The sequence below is a fragment of the Megascapheus bottae genome, chromosome 21 (genome assembly GCF_031878675.1).
Source record: "Megascapheus bottae isolate mThoBot1 chromosome 21, mThoBot2.hap1, whole genome shotgun sequence".
In the NCBI taxonomy this organism is placed as follows: Eukaryota; Metazoa; Chordata; class Mammalia; order Rodentia; family Geomyidae; genus Megascapheus; species Megascapheus bottae.
Window position 1 is genome coordinate 25,156,439 of NC_143529.1, and position 20,242 is coordinate 25,176,680.

Sequence of the window (20,242 nt, forward strand, 5' to 3'; positions counted from 1 at the left end):
TTCTTGATACCACAAACTCAGCAAAAGCCAGAAATGGTGCTGTGGCTCAAGTGGTAGACCTCTAGCCTTGAGAAAACCCAAGGACAGTGCTCAGGCCCTGAGTTCAAGGACTCAAAAAAAAAAAAGAAAAAAAAAGTCTTTGGACCTCCGAAAGCTTCAAATTCCCATTACTGGACAAAAATGCAATTCTTAAACATATCATAGCCACTTGGGTCACTTACTAACTGTGCAGATTCTTGGGCACTCAGCACCTCTACTGAGCCAGGGTCTTTTTGAGTTACCTGAGCCAGGGTCTTTTTGAGTTAGGGCCTCAGAATGTGCACTTCTAGTAAGCACATCCTTTAAGGACCACAGCTCTAATACGGCTTCCCATCTCCCAACCACGGTCCATACTGTGGCTGCCAAAGGAATCCTAGAAGCAGCTCTGACCAGTTTTTCTCCAGCTTAAAACCCTGTATCACTTTCCTCTCTGCCCCACCCACCTGGTTCAACCCCTTGCACCCCCTCTGATTCTCAGAACGAGTGGTCTCCTTCCATCTCTCCGTCCTCCTTTGGCTCATTCTGTGCCTCCAGAGGAGGTCTGGGAAGTTGAGAGAGGCTGGGTGACACCCAGCGGTGGGTCAGGGCCAGATCCCCCGGGGAGTCCGAATCCACCAGGCTGCTAGGCTCTGGGTCTCGGTCGGTCGTAGCCGCCGGTCCCTCCTGCCCAGCCATCGGCTCACCTCCTCTGGGGGCCTCCAGGCACCTCTCAGGCATCTCACATCTTCCTCCACCAGTCGAGTGAGACTGGAGCTCCGGGGCCTGAGAGGGAGGAAGGGACATGGGACTGAGCCCAGGGGGTAACTCGACTCCTCCCTGCGCCCTCCCCACGGGGGCCCCCGGCGCGCCGTGGAGGAGGGGGTCCTGGAATCAATCCCCGGGGCCTCGTGGAAGCTGGGTGGCCGTGGGGGCTCCCGGGGAGGGGGTGGGGCAGGAGCCCGGGGGAATCCAAGTCCCCTCCCCTCCACGGCTCTCTCGCAACCCGAGCCGGGGGGCCTAAAAATAGCCCCCGAGGCGCATCCGCGGGCCGCCCCGGTGACCTTCTGGGTAGCACCGGCCGAAGGCGGCGGGCGGGCAGCAGGAAGGCAGGCCGCCGGCCCCCCAGGATCGTTTCCCAGGGCCCCAGCCCCCCGGGTGCCCCCGTGGCCGCCCAGCCCCAGCGTTCTTCCCCCAGCCCCGCTTCTCAGGGAACATGCAGAGAGCTCGGGGCACCCGAGGCGAGGACGCGGGCCCGAGGGCGCCCTCCAGCCCCGGGGTGCCCCCGAAGAGGGCCAAGGTGGCGGCCGGCGGCGGGGCCCCCGCGGCCGGGGCCGGGGCCGGGGCCGGGGCGCCGGTCTTCCTGCGGCCCCTGAAGCCCGCGGCGGTGTGTGCCGGGGGCGACGTGCGGCTGCGGGTGGCGGTGAGCGGGACGCCCCCGCCCAGCCTCTGCTGGCTCCGGGACGGGCAGCCGCTGCCCACGCCGACCCCCGAGCCCAGCTGCCTGTGGCTGCGGGGCTGCGGGGCGCAAGACGCCGGCACGTACTGCTGCATGGCCCAGAACGAGCGGGGCCGGGCCTCCTGCGAGGCTGTCCTCACTGTGCTGGAGGTCGGAGGTAATGGGGGGCCCAGGGGCGTCCACGTGGCCTGGCATGGCTGTGGGCGCAGGGTTAGAGGAGGGCACGACGGGTGGGTGCCCAGGACTCTCCGTTGCACTGGTGCAGAAGGGCTTCTCAAGAGGAGAGACTAACAGTGCAGAAGGGCTTCCTCTAGGAAGGTCAGAGGTCAGGGGTCAGCAGTTGATGAGCCAAACCTGAGATGCACATGGGCTTCTTGAGGAACTCTGGGCTGGAAACCCTCTTAGTTCTGGAGAGAGAAGGGAAATCAATCACTCCCTCATCTCAAATCACAGATTTTATCATTCCACGATGAACCCCTTTACAGGTGTGCTCCGTGTGTGTGTGTGTGTGTGTGTGTGTGTGTGTGTGTGTGTGTGTGTGTGAAGGAGCGGCCAACTGCCTGGAGCTCCTGGAAGGCCATTGCTGTAGCAGAGCTGGTGGAACCTGCCCATAAGTGAATATGTGCAGACAAGGTCTAGGGCATCAGGAACTGGAAAGAGGGCTGAACATGAATGGGTGTGTCTACTTGAGAATCTACATATACTCATGTGTGTGTGTGTGTGTGTGTGTGTGTGTATGCTCATATTGTAGGTTATGGAAGGCTCTGGTCTTGTGCTGATAGAGGACAGGGACAGTTGGAATTGGTATGGAAAGCATGTCTAATGAGGTTTCAGAGTAGTTGTCTGGGGGGCTAAGAAGGGGGAAGCTTGGGCTGGAAATGTGACTTAGTGGTAGAGTGCTTGCCTAGCATGCATAAAGCCCAGAGGTGGATTCCTCAGTACCACATAAACAGAAAAAAGCCCCATGTGGTACTGAGGCTCCAGTGGTGGAGCACTAGCCTTGAGGACAAAGAGGCTTAGGGACAGTATCCAAGCTCTGAGTTCAAGTCCCAGGATGGGGGTTAGGGGGAAGAAGAGGAAAGGGAGAGGCTGTGCACTGGGGCTCAGGCTCTTGCAGAGTTTCAGGCTGGTGGTCTGAGGCAGAAAGAAAGAGATAGGAGCCTGGGTTCTGTGCCCATGATCCTCTGGTGGATGCCTGGATAGAGTTGATTCTCCTTGGACTCAATGTTTGGCTTTTCTCTTTTATTTCCTCTGCCCTTGAGCCAAATGCTCCTTGTCTAGGCCAAAAACAGTCTTGTGCCAAGTGAACTTTGAAAAACAGAATTTTGAGGAAGTAAACTCTATTTGAGTGAGATAGCCAAGAGCTAGGGAAAGGGGTATTTGCAAGAGGGGATCTCTCTACAGCCATGTAGGTGCCAAGCCATAGGGGAGGAGACCTAGGGATGAAGAACCTCAACAGTAGTTGGGGAAAGAAAGCTTGATGTGCAGGAGTCAGGAGATGGAACTGGGAAAGCCTCCCCTGTCAGCAGCTTCTCTTCCCAATCATCCTTTCCTTATCTCCTAGCATGTCTTCTCCATGGTCTGGGCCAGAGAGGACTAAGTCAGCTTCTGAATGGTCTAATGGCTGGGTTGGTACAAACTTTCTTCACCTGAGATTGGAGAGTGAGCTACATTCTATTTGAGTTCTGCTTGGAGAAGGAGCCAGTTCTTTGGAGTTTTACTTATCTATGGTCTAGGGCAAAGGGAGCTGAAAACAGAACTTAACCAGAGGTTAAGATAGATAAATGAATGAAAATATGAGAAGGAGGAGAGAAAGATTAGGGGAGGGAAAAGAAGGTAGAGAAGAGTCAGTTACTGGTCTTGATGTTTGTTTACTGTTGGACAGGTCCGCTGGGAATTGTAACTCCACAGACTTCCTTTTACAGAGGAGGATATTGAAGACTACAGGAGAGGGAGATTTGCCTAAGATATATAGCTTGCTGACCAGGACTAAGAACTCTATCCTGGTTGTAGGGCCTTTTTACTACTCAAAGAGTTAAACATTGATGAAAGAGAGGGAGAGGAAGAAGGAAAGAAAGAGGGAGGTGGAGGGGGTGATCCTGTGTTTGGGGAATGGCTGCAAATACCTCCTGACTTGCCCGACTGGTTTATCATGGCTTTGTAGTCGCTGCTTTCATCTGGGTGGCATGATGGGCAGAATTGTCTGGACATCTGTAGGTCTGGGGCAGGGAGGGGGAGAAGGTCTCTAGGCTGGACACTCTGGCAAACTGCAGGCTTGAGGAGCTTAGAGGGAGGGAAAGGCCTTGGATACTGTGAGTCTGAATTTGGGGTGTTTAACATTGATGTTAGAACAGGAAAAGGATTGGACTGTTCTATGTCACATTTGAAAACATGTTCAGGCTGGACAGATGAAGATAGCAGAACAGGTGAAACCTCATTCTCAATGCAAAGAACCAAGTACGTAGCTATTACAATCTTCCTCTGTCGGTTACCTGCAGGATGAGGACTCTGTTTTGGGGACTGTTGGGGACTGATTGGGAGAATCAGATGTCTGTCCTCTTGTGTTGCCCACCCCATATCATTCTCTGCTTAGTAATAGCTCCAGGCCTGTGGCAGCTGCCCAAGCAGCTCAGCACTGCTCAGGCTTACTCATGGAAAACTTTCTTGGTTAGAATCAACAGCAGGAGGACTTTAGAGTACTCGAGGAAGCCAAACAAGGACCTGGCTACAGAGGGATGCAGGCAGTTTCCAGTCTGTCCAGGCAGACTGTTCTCTGGCTGGACAGGACTGGGTATGAGAAGTCTCCTAGTACTCCTGAGGCCTGAGATGTTAGCTGAGGATGGAAAAGGTACTAATAAACAAGTAAGTACTAAGAAGTAAGTAGGCCTCAGGATAGTGAGTTTGGAGGATGGGAAATGGGTAAAAGTGGTAGTATTTGGGGGTATAGAAATGGGGAGGGGGAGGAAATAATGTATTTCTAGCTACGAAGAAGACAGATTTGAGGATCGTGGTTTGAAGCTACCTTAGGCAGGAAAGTCCATGAGATTCTCATTTCCAATTAACAACAACAACAACAAAATCTAGAAGTAGAGCTATAGCTCAAGAGGTACAGCGCCAGCATTGAGTAGAAAAAGCTAAGCAAAAATGCTCAGGGCCGGGCCAGTAGTTTGGCCTAGTGGTAGGGTGCTTGCCTAGCATGCATGAAGACCTGGGTTCAATTCCTCAGTACCACATACATAGCAAAAAGCCAGAAGTGGTGCTGAGGCTCAAGTGATAGAGTGCTAGCCTTGAGAAAGTCCAAGGACAGTGCTCAGGCCCTGAGCTCAAGCCCAGGACTGGCAAAAAAAAAAATGCTCAGGCCCAAGTTCAAGTCTTCGTACTGGCACAAAATAAAATAAAGCCAATAATGGAGGTGAAGATGACAGACATGCAGGACACTGGTAAAACCTTTAATGTTTAAGACACATTCTCAAACGCTGTTACTAATATGATCATTGTTTACATAAGACATCTGGGGTTCCAGCCTACCTAAGGTCACATGGCTGGTGAGATGGCAAGGCTGGGTCTCTGGCTCTGGGTCCACATTGTCCGTCCACAGTCAGGGGAAGACTAATCAAGTGTTTCTTGTCATGCTTATCTTTGTTCAATCAGTGTCCCAATCCACCCTCAGCTCTATCTCCAAAACAGCTAGATATTCTCTCCTTTTAAACATCAGGCAGGCTCACATCTGCTTAGGCAAGGAGCCTTTGCAAAGCAGGTGACCAGCTCAAGTGCTGCCTTCAAGATGTGAAGGCAAAGGGGAACTCTCCTTGCACTAAAGAGCAGGAGGAAGGAGTGGCTGAGAGGAGGGTCAGGGATGCTCATCTGTAGCCTAGACCTGGAACACTGTAGTGTGAATCAGAAGGCCCAGAGGTCACAATGAAGCATCCTGGGGACTTGAAAGCCAGGAGGGGAGAAGTTGCAGACAGCAAGAAATCCAGTTTAGGCCAATAAAAGGAAAGGACTACATCAAAGCTGTACTGAGAACTATTCTCCAGTTAACTATATTTCTTTTCACCTGGAATTTGGTATATGTGGATAAAAAGACAAAGGAAACTAATAAGGAGTTGGAAATGAGTATGGATAGTGCAGCTAGGCCTTTATGCCAAGTGCTAGTCAGGAAGAGGGTAAGGGGTAGCAGAGACAAGACCTGGGAAGAAGATGGAGAGAAGAGGAGAACCCCTGCTCCTCTCTACCAATCAGACAAAGCCAAACCCATTAGACACTTACCTGGTAAAAGCAGGTTCTCCAGGGAACATCTGGATAGAATGGGTGGTGCTCATTTCTTCAGCTTATGGATAAAGGACAGAAAATGGGGAACGGATGAGTGGAGCTATTCTGGAAGAGTCACTGTCCATCTCTACTTGTCCCCTCCCCAGCAGCTTTGCCACCCATTCCCCATATTTACCAAGTGCCTTCTATGCACAGATACTGTTTTAGATGCTTGGGATAAATTACTATGTGTGAGAGGGACCAAAATTCATCTCATCCTGAAAATGACTTAAAATTTTTTTTTTTTGTAAAAGCCAGGCGTGGTGGCTCATGCCTGTAATCTTAGCTACTCAGGAGGCTGAGATCTGAGGATCACGGTTCAATGCTGGCCCAGGCACTAAAAAGTCCATGAGACTCTTATCTCTAATTAACCACCAGAAAACAGGAAGTGGCACTGTGGCTCAAAGGGTAGAGTGGTAGCCTTGAGCTGAAGAACTCAGGGACAGAGCCCAGGCCCAGAGTTCAAGTCCCACGACCAACCAAAAAAAAATGTGCTGTTACTAGGGCTTAAACTCAGGGTGTCAAGCTCTCCCTTACCCTTTTCAGTCAAGGCTGGTGCTCTACCATGTGAATCATACCTTCACTTTTGGCTTTTTGCTGGTTAATTGGAGAATAGAGTCTTGGAGATTTTTCTGCCTAGGCTGGCTTGGAACTTTAATCCTCAGATCTGACTTCTTGAGTAGGATCAGAGGTGTAAGCTATCAGCATCCAGCTGGAGATAATTTTAGTAAGGAGATGCAAACAATACTCAACAAACATAGTAAAGGCATCGGCATGTGAGAAAATACAGAGCAGAATAGGGGAACACAGGAGACACAGAGCCCAGGCAGACAAGGAGGCAAAGGGAAGGAAAGTGGTGATAACAGGGCTGAAAGGAGGGTCTTCATACATGAGGACTGGGGTTTCTCTGGTTAAGAGGAAATGCTCACAGAACAGAAATGAGAGATCTGGGCTTGGGGAAGTGGCACAGCTGCTCAGCCATGGAGGGAAAATAGGGCAATCTGGGGCCCACTGTAGAGGTCCACACTGGGAGCTCGTTCCAGGGGTGAGCAGTGAGAGCTCAGGGCAGGAACACAGAATCTAGCCGGCTTCTCCTCCACCCAGCTGTCCCGTCACTCACGCCCGCTGCCCATTGGTTATTTTTGCTACGGAATGTGCCAGCCCCTTGGATTCTGCTGGAGAACAGGGACTCAAGTTACCCCCTTTCTTCACTCAGCTCCCCTATTTGTGGGTGAGTGCATTTAATCCCCATGAAGATGTCCTAGTGTGCAACAGTTACCATTGACAGTTTGGGAAGCAAGGGAACACCTGTATGTACCCAGAATATACAATATGGCTTTAAATTTTAAAGAAGCTGCACTCAAATAACTTAAGAAGCTGGGCCCCATGTGTCTCATGCCTGTAATCTTAGCTATTTAGAAGGCTGAGTGAGATCTGAGGACTGAGGATCAAAGCCAGCCCAGGCAGTTAAGCCACAAGACTCTTATCTCCAATTAAACACCAAAAAAAGTCTGAAGTGGACCTGTGGCTCAAGTGGTAGTCTCCATCCATGAGCAAAAAAGCTCAGGGACAGCACCCAGATCCTGAGTTTAAGCATGAAGATTGGTGCATGCGCATGCGTGCATCCCCTTCCCCCACACCAAATAATAACAAAACAACAAAAACATTAAGAAGCAAAGTAGAAAGTGAAAGTGAGGAGAATGCTAAGGTTGTCTTGCCCCAAATATTGTGCAGTTTTAACAAAACTGCCTCTGTATTTATTGTTTTATTATTTTATTTATTTGTGTGTTGGTATTGAAGCTTGATAGTGCCTGCATTGTCTTTTGGCTTTTTCACTAAAGACTAGAGCTCTGCTACTTGAACCACAGCTCTACTTTTGGCTTTTTGGTGGATAACTGGAGGTAAGAGTCTCTTGGATTTTCCTGCCTGGGCTGGATTCAAAGTACAATGCTCAGATGTCTCAGCTTCTTGAATAGCTAGGATTTCAAGCCTGTGAGCCAGGCTTGAATGCAAAGTGGTCAAGGGACACACTGACCAATCAGCATTCAGTGCCTTATAACAGAGGTCAGTAACCTAGTGGTAGAATCATGGTTCCCTGGAGTTATTGACTGGGTAACTATGCTGAAGTAATCTCTTTATGCCTCAGTCTCCCTCTTTTTGTAAGGATTAAATAAGTCATTCATGGAAAGTGCTTTGCACAGGCCAAATATTGATAATTACTTCACATTATAATCACACCTGGGGGACCAGGATTGGCACCACTGTTGTATGCTAGGAGGAGAATTCCAGCCTAGAGATAGCAAGACTACGGCTGGCTGTGTGGCCCAGGCTGCTTGAAAAGACTTCTCTGACTCAGGCACTGGTGGCTCATGCCTGTACTCCTAGCTACTCAAGAGACTCAAATCTGAGGATCAAGGTTCAAAGCCAGCTTGCATAGAAAAGTCAATGAGATTCTTAATTACAATCAACCAACAAAAAGCTGGATGTGGAGGTATGGCTCAATTGGTAGAGTGCCAGATTTGAACAAGGCAAGTGACAGGCTAAGCCTTGAGTTCAAGGCCCAGAATTTGGGGGATGGGGTGGGGGGACACTTCTCTGAACCACAGCCATTTGTCATTGAATTGGGATGGCAATGCTCAGAGGGTTTTAGGCTCATTAGGTTGTTGTGAATGGGATAACATTTGTAAAGTGTCAGACACTTGGCAAATGCTAAAGAAACCTAGCTTCAATGATTATTGAGAAGGTGGAACTGTATGCAAAGTATGCATAATGCTGGATATGGTGGGGTGTGATGTCTGAGGGGAAACACGCATACACAAATCTGGTGAGTGTGTCCAATGAGAGTGAGAACATGAATTGGCTGAAATACTGCAAGTATCTCAGGGCACTTGATCTGTCTGTGTATTGGGGAGCAGAGGGCATCAAGAAACTTGAGGCAGGAAAAAAAAATGCTTTGCAGCCGTCTGGAGCCTGGAGGTTTTAGTCTAGGGTGTATGTCCACCCAGATCCGAGGGCCCTGCCCCGCCCCCCCGCCCCCCCCCCCGTGTATGACCCAGGCGCTCCCTCTCTCACTGTGCCCCGCAGTGAGCTGGGTACTGCTTGGCACAGTGTGCCAGTGCGCATGTTTGTGGAGGGAATGCTGACCTTTCTAGAACTGCCCCTCAGTTGAGAGCAGGCATTGAGATACCAAGGAGAATAGCCTGGACTAGAGGCCATTGAACCCCTTTCTGTGCCTCAGTTTCCCCACGTGCTTAGGGCCAGCAAGGCGGATGCCGGGAGGGGGGTCCACGCTCCCAGCGTCGGGAGCTGTCCCGGGGGCGCGCAGGGAGGCAGGTGAGGGCCGCCCCGGAGCACGCAGAGGGGCCGGGAAGGGAAGGGGTGCCAGGTGGGGTGCAGGCTGGCGGGGGAGAGGCGGGCTCTGGGCGCCGCCGCCTCCACCGCCGCCGCCTTTGCCTTACCCCCGCCCGGGTTCCCGGGGCCGGCGGCTCCTTCCGCCACCGGCGCCGGCTCCCGCCCGCATCCCCCGCTCGCCCCCGGCCCCGCCTCCGACTCCGCCCCGCCCCCGCCCGTCCCCTCCTCGCCCGGCCGCCGGCTCGGCCCCCTCCCCCGCCATGAAGAAGCTGTGGGTGAAGAAGCGTTTCCAGGTGAGGGCTCCGGGGGCGGGCGGCGTCGGGAGGGGGCAGGAAGGGCTGGGCGCCCCGCGGGGAGGGCGGGGAGGGCGGGTCACCGCGGCTGGGCCCGGGGGAGGGGGCGCTGGGGGAGCGGCGCCTGCCCCACCCCGGCCCGGCCGAGCGCCCAGGCCACACGCGTCCCGGGGGTGCCCAGCCTGCGTGCCGGGCGCGCAGACGTGCCCTCCCCAGCGGCCCCCAGCCCGCGACCACCGAGGGAGGGAACACCGCCCCCCCCCACCCCGCGGGCAGCCATCGGCACGCAGCGCCCGCCGCCTTCTTGGCATCTTGTTTTCTCTCACCTCGATCCAACCCCGGCCGGGCATCCCCCCCACCCCCCCAGCTTTCCCCAGCCCCCACGCTGGAGCCTTCCATTTTCCGGGGATCCTGGAAGCCAAGCGCGTGGATCTGCGCTGAGCTCAGTACATGTTCCCAGAGCCCTGCCCTGTCCGCTGCGTACCCGGGGCCTCCCTTCCCCCATTTGGGAGGCTCTAGTCCTTCGGGGGCGCTTACGTTTTTGCTGCTCCTTATCCCGGCCTGTTTGACACCTATCCCAGGTGTCTGACCTTCAGCTACCTGTGTCCTCGGCCCTCCACCTCCTGGTCGGTCAAGCGCACCCCCTCCATCTTCTCGGTTTTCATGACTGTCTCCTCAGCTCCATCTCTGGGGATGTACCCCAGACTGGGAGCTTCTCCCTTAGGGAGTCCCAGCGTTTGACCTCAGCCCTGCTGTGCTCTGGCTTTCCTCCCCTGCTCCTCTCCATAGCCCAGCTGGGTAACCTGGAGGAAGGGCAGAGTAGTGTGATTCTGTCCTGGGCTAGTGGCCTGGACTCTCTGTCCCCCCTCTCACACACGGGCTCTCCTTTTTGAGTTTTGGCTCGTTCTAGCAGTTTAAGGCCAGCAGTATAGGGGACTCAGGAGCAAGCCTCCCCCTCAACAACTCATTCTGGCTTTTCTCTTTCAGAAAACCGGCCATTCCCGCCGGGCCTTTGGCCGACTTACCCATGGTGCGTGGACTATGGGCTGCTGTAGCTCATACCCCTGCTCTCAGTCCACACCCGGTCTGGATGAATCAAGTCCTTGAAGATAGCCCATAAGAAATGAGACTGGCCCCCGTCTACTACCCACCCACCCAAGAGGGTCCCTAAGAAGCTCTAGTAATGGGGAGGGTACTCACTCACACACCCTACCTGAGCATGGGCTTTCTCTGGTCTCCATCTGTGGGACCAACTGAGGAGGAGCTCATTGCTGTTGCTCTGGCAACCAGTGTCATGGCACACAGAGGGAAACTGAGGCACAGAACCTGATAGACCAGGAACGTTGGGAAATATGCCCAGGAGTTTTTGTTTCTAACCCAACCACTGGGCATTGTTTTCGTTTGTTTTGTTTTTGTTTTTGAGGACCATTTGACAGTAGGTTCTTGAGGGAGAAGGCTGCCTACTAAGTGCAGATAGATAGGAGTTGGCTGGTAAGGAGGCGTCAGAATACAGGATAACTACTGTAACCGAGGTTAGGATTGTTTCCTAACCTTTGGGAGGCCTGGGGCTGGCTGGACTGGGCATAAGCAGGGGTGTGTGTGTGTGTGTGTGTGTGTGTGTGTGTCCAGTAGGAGCACCAGTGTGAATTGCTCATATGAACTGCTAGGAAAGTTGAGATGACCAGCCCAAATAAGTGGGTTCTCCAGCTATGGGCACATTCTGGGTGTCTACCTCCCCCTCCCCCCAGGGCATCTCAGTACCGTAGGGACCCTCAAACATACCCCCTGTGTCTTGTCTACCCACCATGTCCCACCCACAAACACTCTGATAACTGTCTGTCCACGTCTCTCTCCTGCTGCTCCTATGGAAGCGAAGTTTTCCGCTCCTGCAGAAAGCAAAGTTACGGTAGGAAGCTGGCTTCTGCCCTATCCCCCAACCCCCTTCCCCATCCAGCCCAGGCCTCTCCTCACCCTGCCTCAGCTGCACCTCGATGCCTTCCGGCTGGTTTGGGATAGAGTACAGACCTGGGCCTGTGGTTGTTTGAGTGCCTTGACGACTCTGAGGTGATTCCCTTTTGTTCCTGGGGTACAGGAACCCAGCCTTTGAGCCTTGAAACCTAGGGCCTTCTTCTTTTGGATACTATCCAAGAACTTAAGCTTTTAGGGGCAGGGAGAGGTGAAAGAGGGGGATGAGGCCCTCGTAATGCATTAAGTGAGTGGGAGGCGGGCTGGCCATTTTGAGGTTCCCACTGAGGTTAGGGTGAATATCTAAGGATCTAGAGGTGGAGCCAGGGTACTGGCATGAAAGGGGGTGCCCCCAGCAGCCCAAGCAGGGCAGGGGAGGGGGTGTCAGGAGCAAAGCAGGGGAGAAGACCAGGTCCTGGAAGCCCTGCCTGTGGTAAGATGGAGCCTTCTGTGGGGGAGGCAGGCAACTAGGGAAGAGTTGGAGGCAGAGGGAGGAGGGCCCTGCCCACACAGACCCCTTCTTCTCCAGACTCGGAGACGGCTGAGGATGACATCAGCGATGTGCAGGGGACCCAGCGCCTGGAGCTTCGGGATGACGGGGCTTTCAGCACCCCCACGGGTGAGCTCTCTGGGTGCTCCTAAGAGCAAGCCCAAGGGCTTCCTCCAAGGGGCGTCTTGATCTCACCGTGCTCCTTTCTCTAGGGGGCTCTGACACCCTGGTGGGCACCTCCCTGGATACACCCCCGACCTCCGTGACAGGCACCTCAGAAGAGCAAGTGAGCTGGTGGGGCAGCGGGCAGACGGTCTTGGAGCAGGAAGCGGGCAGCAGGGGTGGCACCTGTCACCTCCCAGGCAGCCCAAGGCAAGCACAGGCAACCGGGGCCGGGCCACGGCACCTGGGGGTGGAGCCGCTGGTGCGGGCATCGCCAGCTAATCTGGTGGGCGCAAGCTGGGGGTCAGAGGATAGCCTTTCGGTGGCCAGTGACCTGTATGGCAGCGCGTTCAGTCTGTACAGAGGACGGGCGCTCTCGATCCACGTGTAAGTACTGGCCTCATCTGGGCCCGCACTGTCCCATCTCACTGTGCTGTCCTGCACTGCCCATCTCGCTCCATCAGCCTCCACCTTCATCTCCCCTGCCCTACCCATCTCATGCACCTCCCCCACTGCTTCCACTCCTGTCCCCAGCTCCACATTCTTCCTACACCACTCCTTCCTTCTGTGCCATCACCACCCACATCCTCCTGCCCTGGCTCACCGTGCCATCCCCACGGTCTCCGGGACCCCTCTGTCCCTTTTTTGTATCCCCTAAGAGCTCCAGTTTATGAGGGGCCCTCTCCTGCCTCGCCCATTCAGGCTCCAGTTGTCCCCAGGATCTCCCCCCCCCTTCCAGGGCCCCCTCCGTGCCTGCTGTCTCAGCAGCTGCTGCCTTTTCGTCTCTCTGCACATTCCTGTTCCCATGTGGGCCTTTTTCTGGGAGGATCAGAACCTCTCCCCACCGCAGCTCCTGAGAGAGCAGGAGAGAGCAAGGGAGCAAGCCAGCAGCCAGGAGAGAGAAGAGAGTGAGGTGGTCAGGGGTAGATGGGGGCAGGGGGCCTGTGAAAGCAGGGGAGAGTGGGCTGTGGGGAGGCAGGGGACTGGGAAAGGAAGGGGGTGGAAATGGGCTGAGGTGGAGAGTTGGGGTGACAGCGGCAGGGGGCCTGGGGTAATCTGGTGGACAACACCCAAAGGTGGGTTCAGGATTGTCCTGGTCCTGGTGGTGGGGGAGTGGTGAGGAGTGGAGGTATTGGAGTGAGACATTGGAGCCATTTTTGGAGTTTGGGGGCTGGCAGATACTGGAGGGAGATCTGTGGCAGGAGAGGGGAGTGGCTGCATGTGGAGGAAACTGGGAGGACATTCAAGAAGTTGGGGGGGGCTCGGATCTGTGATGGGTATTGGTATGAGAGAGGCACCATTATAAAGCAGAAAGAAGGGGTAGGGATGGGTGGGCTGGGGTTGTTGAAATGACTAATGGTGAGCAGATATCTGGGTTAGGGGCAGGGACCTGGGGAGCTCTCTTGGCTTATCTTATTGGTATTGCCAGGCACTCCTTCCTTGCCTTTCTTTCCCAGGCCTCAGCCTGAGCCTGGAGTTGCTATGGCAACTTCAGAGGAACCCATTTCCTTAGTGATGTCTGTGGTACAGAGCCTGGCCTGGAGCTCCAAGCTGCTGACTAGAAGGCCTTCCCTGCTGTCCCCAATTTCTCTCAGGCCTCACCCAGTTCCCAGAGGCTATTCCCTGGGGACTGTGCTGCTTTCCCCAAGAGTAGTCTGCCTCCCTCCTGGTGTCTGGCTGAGGCCTTTCTCCCTCAGGGCACTCAGAATTGTACCCCTTCTTCCCCAGGCAGAGGTGGGTCTGCAGTGTGGGTAGCTAGCTCAGATAGGCTAAAATGTCTTTACACATAGACACCCCTCGAACTCCTTCTGCAAGTATGCTGCTATTTCTGTTTGGAGGGGAACAAGGGCTCAGGAGTCAGATCATTAGACTTCAAAACTTGTACCGCCCATTTCCTAGCTGTCACCTTGGGAGGGTATAAAAGCTCTGTAAATGGGGGGTTGTGAGGCTCAGTGCATTTGAGCACCTAGTACATGTATGCCACACTGTAAGTATTCAGTGAGTAGGTTTGTGAGTGCGCTCTCTCTCTAATGTATCAGATATAAGAATGCCTCTCGATTCCTTTTGCCAATCTTGATGTTTGGTGTGTTCCCCCAAGGGTCCAACTGAGGACCCCAGGGGAGGCTGAGGCTTAGCTCTTGAGCATCAAAACTCTATTAGGTAAGGAGGTGCTCTGGGTTGACAGGTTCTCTCCCTCCTCCTCATCTCCCACACCCCTTGTTCAGGCCCACTTGGTAGTTATTTCTGTGCTGAGCTATTTCTGAGCATACCCCTCAGAGGGAACTTCTGGGCTTCCTAGGAGGGTTTCCAAGGACTTGGGAAGATTATAAAGACAAACGCCTGCACTAGGGGAAGACTGAGCAAAGAGAATGGGAGCCTGGCTATCTTATTGTCAGGACCCTCCGGTGATGTTAGGGATGGGTTCCGGTCTTTATCGTCTTTACTGAAGCTAAGTCATCACGGGGATGGGCCCTGCTCCCTGAAAACTGGTGCACAGCCAAGGAGGCAGTTACTCCTTTTCTAGGGGCTACTGTAAAGGAAGTGCTTCTTGCTGGGGCTGAGCAGGGGTATGGAGGCCAGCTAGGGACAGGAATGGGGGGCTGCATTCCTGAGGGCCTTCACCCCATCCAACCCTCTTGTTTTCCCTCATCTTTTCATCTTTGGGTCCTAAGCCTCATTCTTGTCTCTCCCTCATGCTCAGTTCTGTTCCTGCTGTTTCCCAGCTTCTGGGGCCTGGGAGGAGGGGGCTGGCTAAAGCCCCTGGGGCCGAGTCCCTACTTGGACCCAGCCACCACTTGCCCAGTCTTCTGGTGCATGAGCTGCTGGCCTCTTCCCAGCACTTGCTCTGGCTGTGCCCAACTCCTAGGGGTGGGGGTGGGGCAGGAGAGTTTGGCCCCTGTCACCCCAAGCCTGCCCAGCATGCCCCACCACCTAATCCCTGTCACCAGCTGAGGGTCTGGGAGGGAAGGCTCCCTGAATGCCTACCCCTCTTGATCTTGGTTCTGCAGCAGTGTCCCTCAGAGTGGACTGCGCAGGGAACAGCCTGACCTTCAGCCTTCGCCGGCCAGCGAAGCCCCTCGTCCTCGCCCAGCCCTTCCGCCCCCGTCCAAGTCGGCGCTGCTCCCCCCACCGTCCCCTCGGGTGGGTAAGCGGGCTCTGTCAGGACCCAGTGCCCAGCCCCCAGCCACCCCCACGTCGCCCCACCGACGTACTCAGGAGCCGGTGCTGTTGCCTGAGGACTACACTGCGGAAGAGAAGCGAGGGAAAAGGCCTTCGCTGGCGGGCACGGCAGAGTCCCGGCCGCAGACACCCCTGAGCGAAGCCTCGGGCCGCCAGTCGGCGCTGGGCCGCTCCCCCAGGCTGGTGCGCGCGGGTTCCCGCATTCTGGACAAGCTGCAGTTCTTCGAGGAGCGACGGCGCAGCCTGGAGCGCAGCGAGTCGCCGCCAGCGCCCCTGCGGCCCTGGGTGCCCCTGCGCAAGGCCCGCTCGCTGGAGCAGCCCAAGGCCGAGGCCGAGGCGCCATGGGGCTCGCCCGGGGCCTCGCAGGAGGAGCTGCCGGGCCCTCGCGGCGGCGGCAGTGTGGCCGAGCGCCGCCGCCTGTTCCAGCAGAAGGCCGCCTCCCTGGACGAGCGCACCCGACAGCGCAGCCCAGCCTCCGACTTGGAGCTGCGATTTGCCCAGGAGCTGGGCCGCATTCGGCGGTCCACGTCGCGGGAGGAATTGGTGCGCTCGCACGAGTCCCTGCGCGTCACGCTGCAGCGCGCACCATCACCCCGGGAGCCGGGCGAGCCCCCTCTCTTCTCCAGGCCCTCCACCCCCAAGACCTCGCGGGCGGTGAGCCCCGCCACCGCCCCGCCACCCGCTCCCAGCAGCAAGTCAGGGGATGAGCCTGGGAGGCCCCGGAGCCGAGGGCCGGTGGGCAGGACAGAGCCCGGGGAAGGCCCGCAGCAAGAGGTTAGGCGCCGGGATCAGTTCCCACTGATTCGGAGCAGAGCCATCCAGGAGTGCAGAAGCCCCGTGCCGCCCGCAGCCGCCGAGACCCCGGAGACCAGGACGAAAGCTCCCGGGGGTCGGAAGCGGGAGCCCCCGGCACAGGCCGTGCGCTTCCTGCCCTGGGCCACACCGGGCGTCGAGGGCGCTGCTGCGGTGACCCAGACTCTGGAGAAGAACAGGGCGGGGCCTGAGGCAGAGAAGAGGCTGCGCAGAGGACCCGAAGAGGATGGTCCATGGGGGCCCTGGGACCGCAGAGGGGCCCGCAGCCAAGGCAAAGGTCGCAGAGCCCGGCCCACCTCCCCTGAGCTCGGTAAGGTCCCTGGGAAGGCTAAGAAGGTTGCCAGATCTGGGTAGAAGTGCGTTGGGAGGGGGAAGCAGCAAGCTTGCTCGGCAGGGTGGGGGCGGGAGGTGTGTCAGACCTTTGCTTGGGGCTGCTAGGCTGCCTGCCACACAGCTTTGACCAGCTTAGAAAGTCCTTGGGTTAGAACAAGCCATTGCCTGGGCTGACGGTGAGTGTGTGTCTGAATGGATGCCGAGGAGATCAGAGTTATAAGTAAGACTGGTAGATTTGCTACGGTCCATTGACTTGCTAGGCTGTTGGATCAAGGACCAACAACTGGAAGAGGTACACGTGGGAACCTGAAGAGCCCTCAGTCACTCTCAATCCCTCTGCCTAAACAAAACAACAAGCAACAGAAAATCACGGTAGCCGGATCTCAGATCCTTGAAGCAGGAAAGCTTTTGGGCTCCTACCCATGGCTCTCTGTCCATCTTCTCCCCACTGTCTCCTGACCCATCTGTGACCACTGAGATCAGACTGGGCCTCCTTTCTAGTTTCCTCACTTCCATCCTTGCCACTTACATCACCGTCTGAGGTCCCTACTTATGCCAGCTTGTGTATTGTCTCTATGCTTTCTCATGAATGATGAGCAACTTCAGAACAGAACGTTGTTGTCTCTAACCTTGAATTCTGAACAGCAACGTGGGGCTCACTCCTAGGAAGGCAAAGGAAGCCATTCTTCACTCCTTACCTCTCCCTGTTTCTCCTCTCTGTCCCCTGGAGACCTCCTTTCTATCTCTACTATTGCAATCAACACTCATATTTTTCTTCATCAACATTGTTTTTGCATGTAAGAATTAATCACTTCAGGATTTTTAGATGAGGAGACGCCCATCCTTCGTCATACTGACCACCATTATTGTATTCTATGCCCCTGACAGGCTAACTAGGTCCATAGGAATGAATGCTAACTTGTGTCAGTCTGTTTACAAGCTATGCAAAGCATTGTGATTCCTTCATCTTCCAGTGAATGCAACTGATGCTTAGAAAGATAATCTCATTCCAGAAGGTGATGTAGCTAGAAAACGGCAGACGTGTGGAATCCACACTATCCTTTTGGCTGCATCCATTGTCCTTTGTCTAGCTTATAGAACGTCAAGCGTTGGAAAATACCCAAAGAGAACCACAATCGTGGAGTTTGATTGTTTGTGTATGAGCTTTCTGTAAGGGACTACATCTTATTTCTTCTTGTATCTAATACACATCAGTAATCAGCATGCAGTAAGTGTAATAGATTATTTGCTGAAGGGAAGCATCAGAGCTGGTCTTTTGGGCTCTAATCCCTTGCTGTTTCATCTTTAAATAGGTGGTCTCATAAATTTGATTATTGCCATAGGACAGCTATTTCTGTTTAGATTGTGTGTGTGTGTGTGTGCGTGTGTGTGTATGTGGGTGCACTCATGCTGCTGGTACTAGGGCTTGAACTCAGGGCCTTGCATTCTTTCTTGGCTTTTTTTTTTTTTTTGGCTAAAGTCTAGCACTCTTACCATTTGAACCACATCACTCTGGCTTTTTTCTGGTTATTTAGAGATAAAAGTCTCAGGGACTTTTCTCATGGACTTGGCTAGGCTTGTTTGGATCCTCAGATCTCAGCCTCTTCAATTACTAGAATTACAGGCATGAGTCCCAGTGCCCAGCTTCTGCTTGGGTTTTGTGGCTGGTACCTTGTCCTCTTGGAGCTTGTTCAGTCTCAGGCCTCTCAGAGTGTGTGCTTACGGCCCGCTATGCCCCTCTTCATGATCGATCTATGAAAAACACCCACCACACAGGCTGTCTCCTTTCAGAAACTAGCACTAATTCTGGATTTCAGCTGTGCTGGCCTGGCCTGGCTAAGAACCTTCTTCCTCTTTTTCTTGCCTCAGAACATTCAAGAGGGACCCTTTACTCCCTCAGCCTCACCTCCCACCTTCTAGAAGCCCCTTCCCTGGGTTTTCAGGATGCAAGGCCACCAACATCATCTCTCTACCTGAGTTGATTATGACTGCTTACTCTCCCACTCCTGTGCCCAACAGAGTCTTCGGATGACTCCTATGTATCAGCTGGAGAAGAGCCCCTGGAGGCTCCAGTGTTTGAGATCCCCCTGCAGAATGTGGTGGCCGCACCAGGGGCTGATGTGCTGCTTAAGTGTATCATCACCGCCAACCCCCCACCCCAAGGTAAGTTACAGGGCTGGGCCAGCAGGTTGAGATAGAGAACACATGGGATGGAGGAGGGTGGGTTCCCCAAGAGTCCTCTGAAGGACAGGTAAAGAGGAAGGGAATGGTCACTGTGGGCTTCCCTGAACTCTGGGAAATCGCCCAACTTCAAGAAAGGGCAAGGCTGTCTGGGCTTCTGAAGTGAATGAAGTAGGACTCCCCCAGGTACCCACCACGGGAGAGGAGAGAGGTGCTTTGGACTGTTGTATGATGTCAAGGCCCGGATGGGATTTTTCCCCAGGACCCCATGTCAATGGGGGCAATGCTGAGTTGGTCCTTGTGATTTCTTCACAGTGTCCTGGAAAAAGAATGGATCGGAGCTGTGCAGTGAGGGCCGCCTCCTCATCCGGGCAGAGGGCGAGCGGCATACCTTGCTGCTCAGGGAGGCCCGAGCCGGTGATGCTGGGAACTATATGGCCACTGCCACCAACGAACTGGGCCAGGCCAGCTGTGCTGCCTCACTTGCCGTGAAACCTGGTAGGGAGCCATAAGCCCAGGTCTGGGTGGGGTTTGAGTTGTAACCCCTTACAAGTAGTTCTGAGGCTGTGAATCTAGACTCTTCCCACTTCAGCCAAGAACGTGGGTTTCTCAATGTACTTGGTCCCTTTTACATGTCTTCTTCTCTGGAGAAAGCATTTTAAATGGTTCTACCTGAAGGTAGGGGCTGAATTCCCAAGGCACCTACCTTCCAGGCTGACCAACTCATGAAGTTGGCGAAATTTGTCTTTAGATGTCTTGTGAACACCATTTTTCCTGTGGCAGTATCCTGAACAGGGTCCTGTGGGGAAAGCAAATTGTCTTTGAGTCTTGACCAAAAAAAAAAAAAAGTGCTCAGATTGCTTAGCAGGTATCGGAAGCCTTTCAGGTCATTTTCTCCCTAAGACAGCCCAGCTCCAGTAACAGGAGAGGATCTTAAGTGCCACTCCCCACGCTTCACCTCCAACCTCAGTGAACCCCGAGACTTAAAGAGGCTGGGACAAAGAGCACCACCAGGGGATGGCTGTTCCAAGACTGCCTTGTTTTCTATTTCTACAAAATCTCTCACTTGGTGTCAGACTGTTTGCCTTGGGTTTCAGCCCAGTCTCTTTCTAGTTCAGATGGGGTGAGACCCATGTCAGAGTATATGACCAGTTTTCCTCATTCAGGTGACTGAGCCTGACAATGTGCTCTCCCTGAGCGGTGAGGCAGTGGGAAGGAAAATGGGGGGGGGGGCATAGCAGAAAGAAGAGGCCTTCACATGACTATCATAGAGGTTGCCATTAGGGGTTCAGATGTAGCTCAGAGGACAGTGCAGGGCAGATGAGGCCAGTGCCAAGAGTAGAGTAGCCAGCTCTGCATTCTGGGAGGTCTGCACTGATACCTCAGGGCTTTGGAGGAGGCTGGGACTGACTGCAAGGGTGGGGGAAGACATGAGGGGAGGAGGAACAGCACATGATGTTCTGTGCCTTTCTTTCGTTCTTGCCACAGGAGTGGTAAGTGCAGTCCATCCTAGTGTCAGGGCCCTTGGTTTCAGCTCATGCTAATTTAGCCTCTTTGGTTGCACTGTAAGGCTATGTGTAGCAGCAGATTTTCATCTTGCTTTGCTTCTACATCCTTCCCGGGAGCCATATTTAAGTCATTCTCCCTCTCCTCCTTCTCCCATCACGCTGAATCATGCCCATCCGTCCC

General features: G+C 54.4%; 1 protein-coding gene and 1 long non-coding RNA gene across 2 annotated transcripts in view; one reads left to right on the plus strand and one right to left on the minus strand.

Moving 5' to 3' along the window:
- Positions 1 to 1,803: 1,803 nt before the first annotated feature.
- Positions 1,804 to 10,207, minus strand: LOC150048816 (uncharacterized). Its single transcript, XR_016539148.1, has 3 exons — positions 9,967 to 10,207; positions 5,744 to 5,804; positions 1,804 to 1,881 (listed from the first exon to the last, which is right to left on the minus strand). It is a non-coding gene; the product is annotated as an uncharacterized LOC150048816 (long non-coding RNA).
- A 363-nt stretch (positions 10,208 to 10,570) lies between these two features.
- Speg (striated muscle enriched protein kinase) overlaps positions 10,571 to 20,242 on the plus strand; it is a 48,559-nt gene continuing 38,887 nt past the window's right edge. The window contains exons 1-6 of the mRNA XM_090354882.1: positions 10,571 to 11,335; positions 11,924 to 12,013; positions 12,097 to 12,433; positions 15,055 to 16,349; positions 18,392 to 18,535; positions 18,869 to 19,051. Of these exons, the coding sequence (XP_090211008.1) occupies positions 11,107 to 11,335; positions 11,924 to 12,013; positions 12,097 to 12,433; positions 15,055 to 16,349; positions 18,392 to 18,535; positions 18,869 to 19,051 (2,278 nt within the window). The 5' untranslated portion in view covers positions 10,571 to 11,106. The remainder of the gene's footprint in view (positions 11,336 to 11,923; positions 12,014 to 12,096; positions 12,434 to 15,054; positions 16,350 to 18,391; positions 18,536 to 18,868; positions 19,052 to 20,242) is intronic.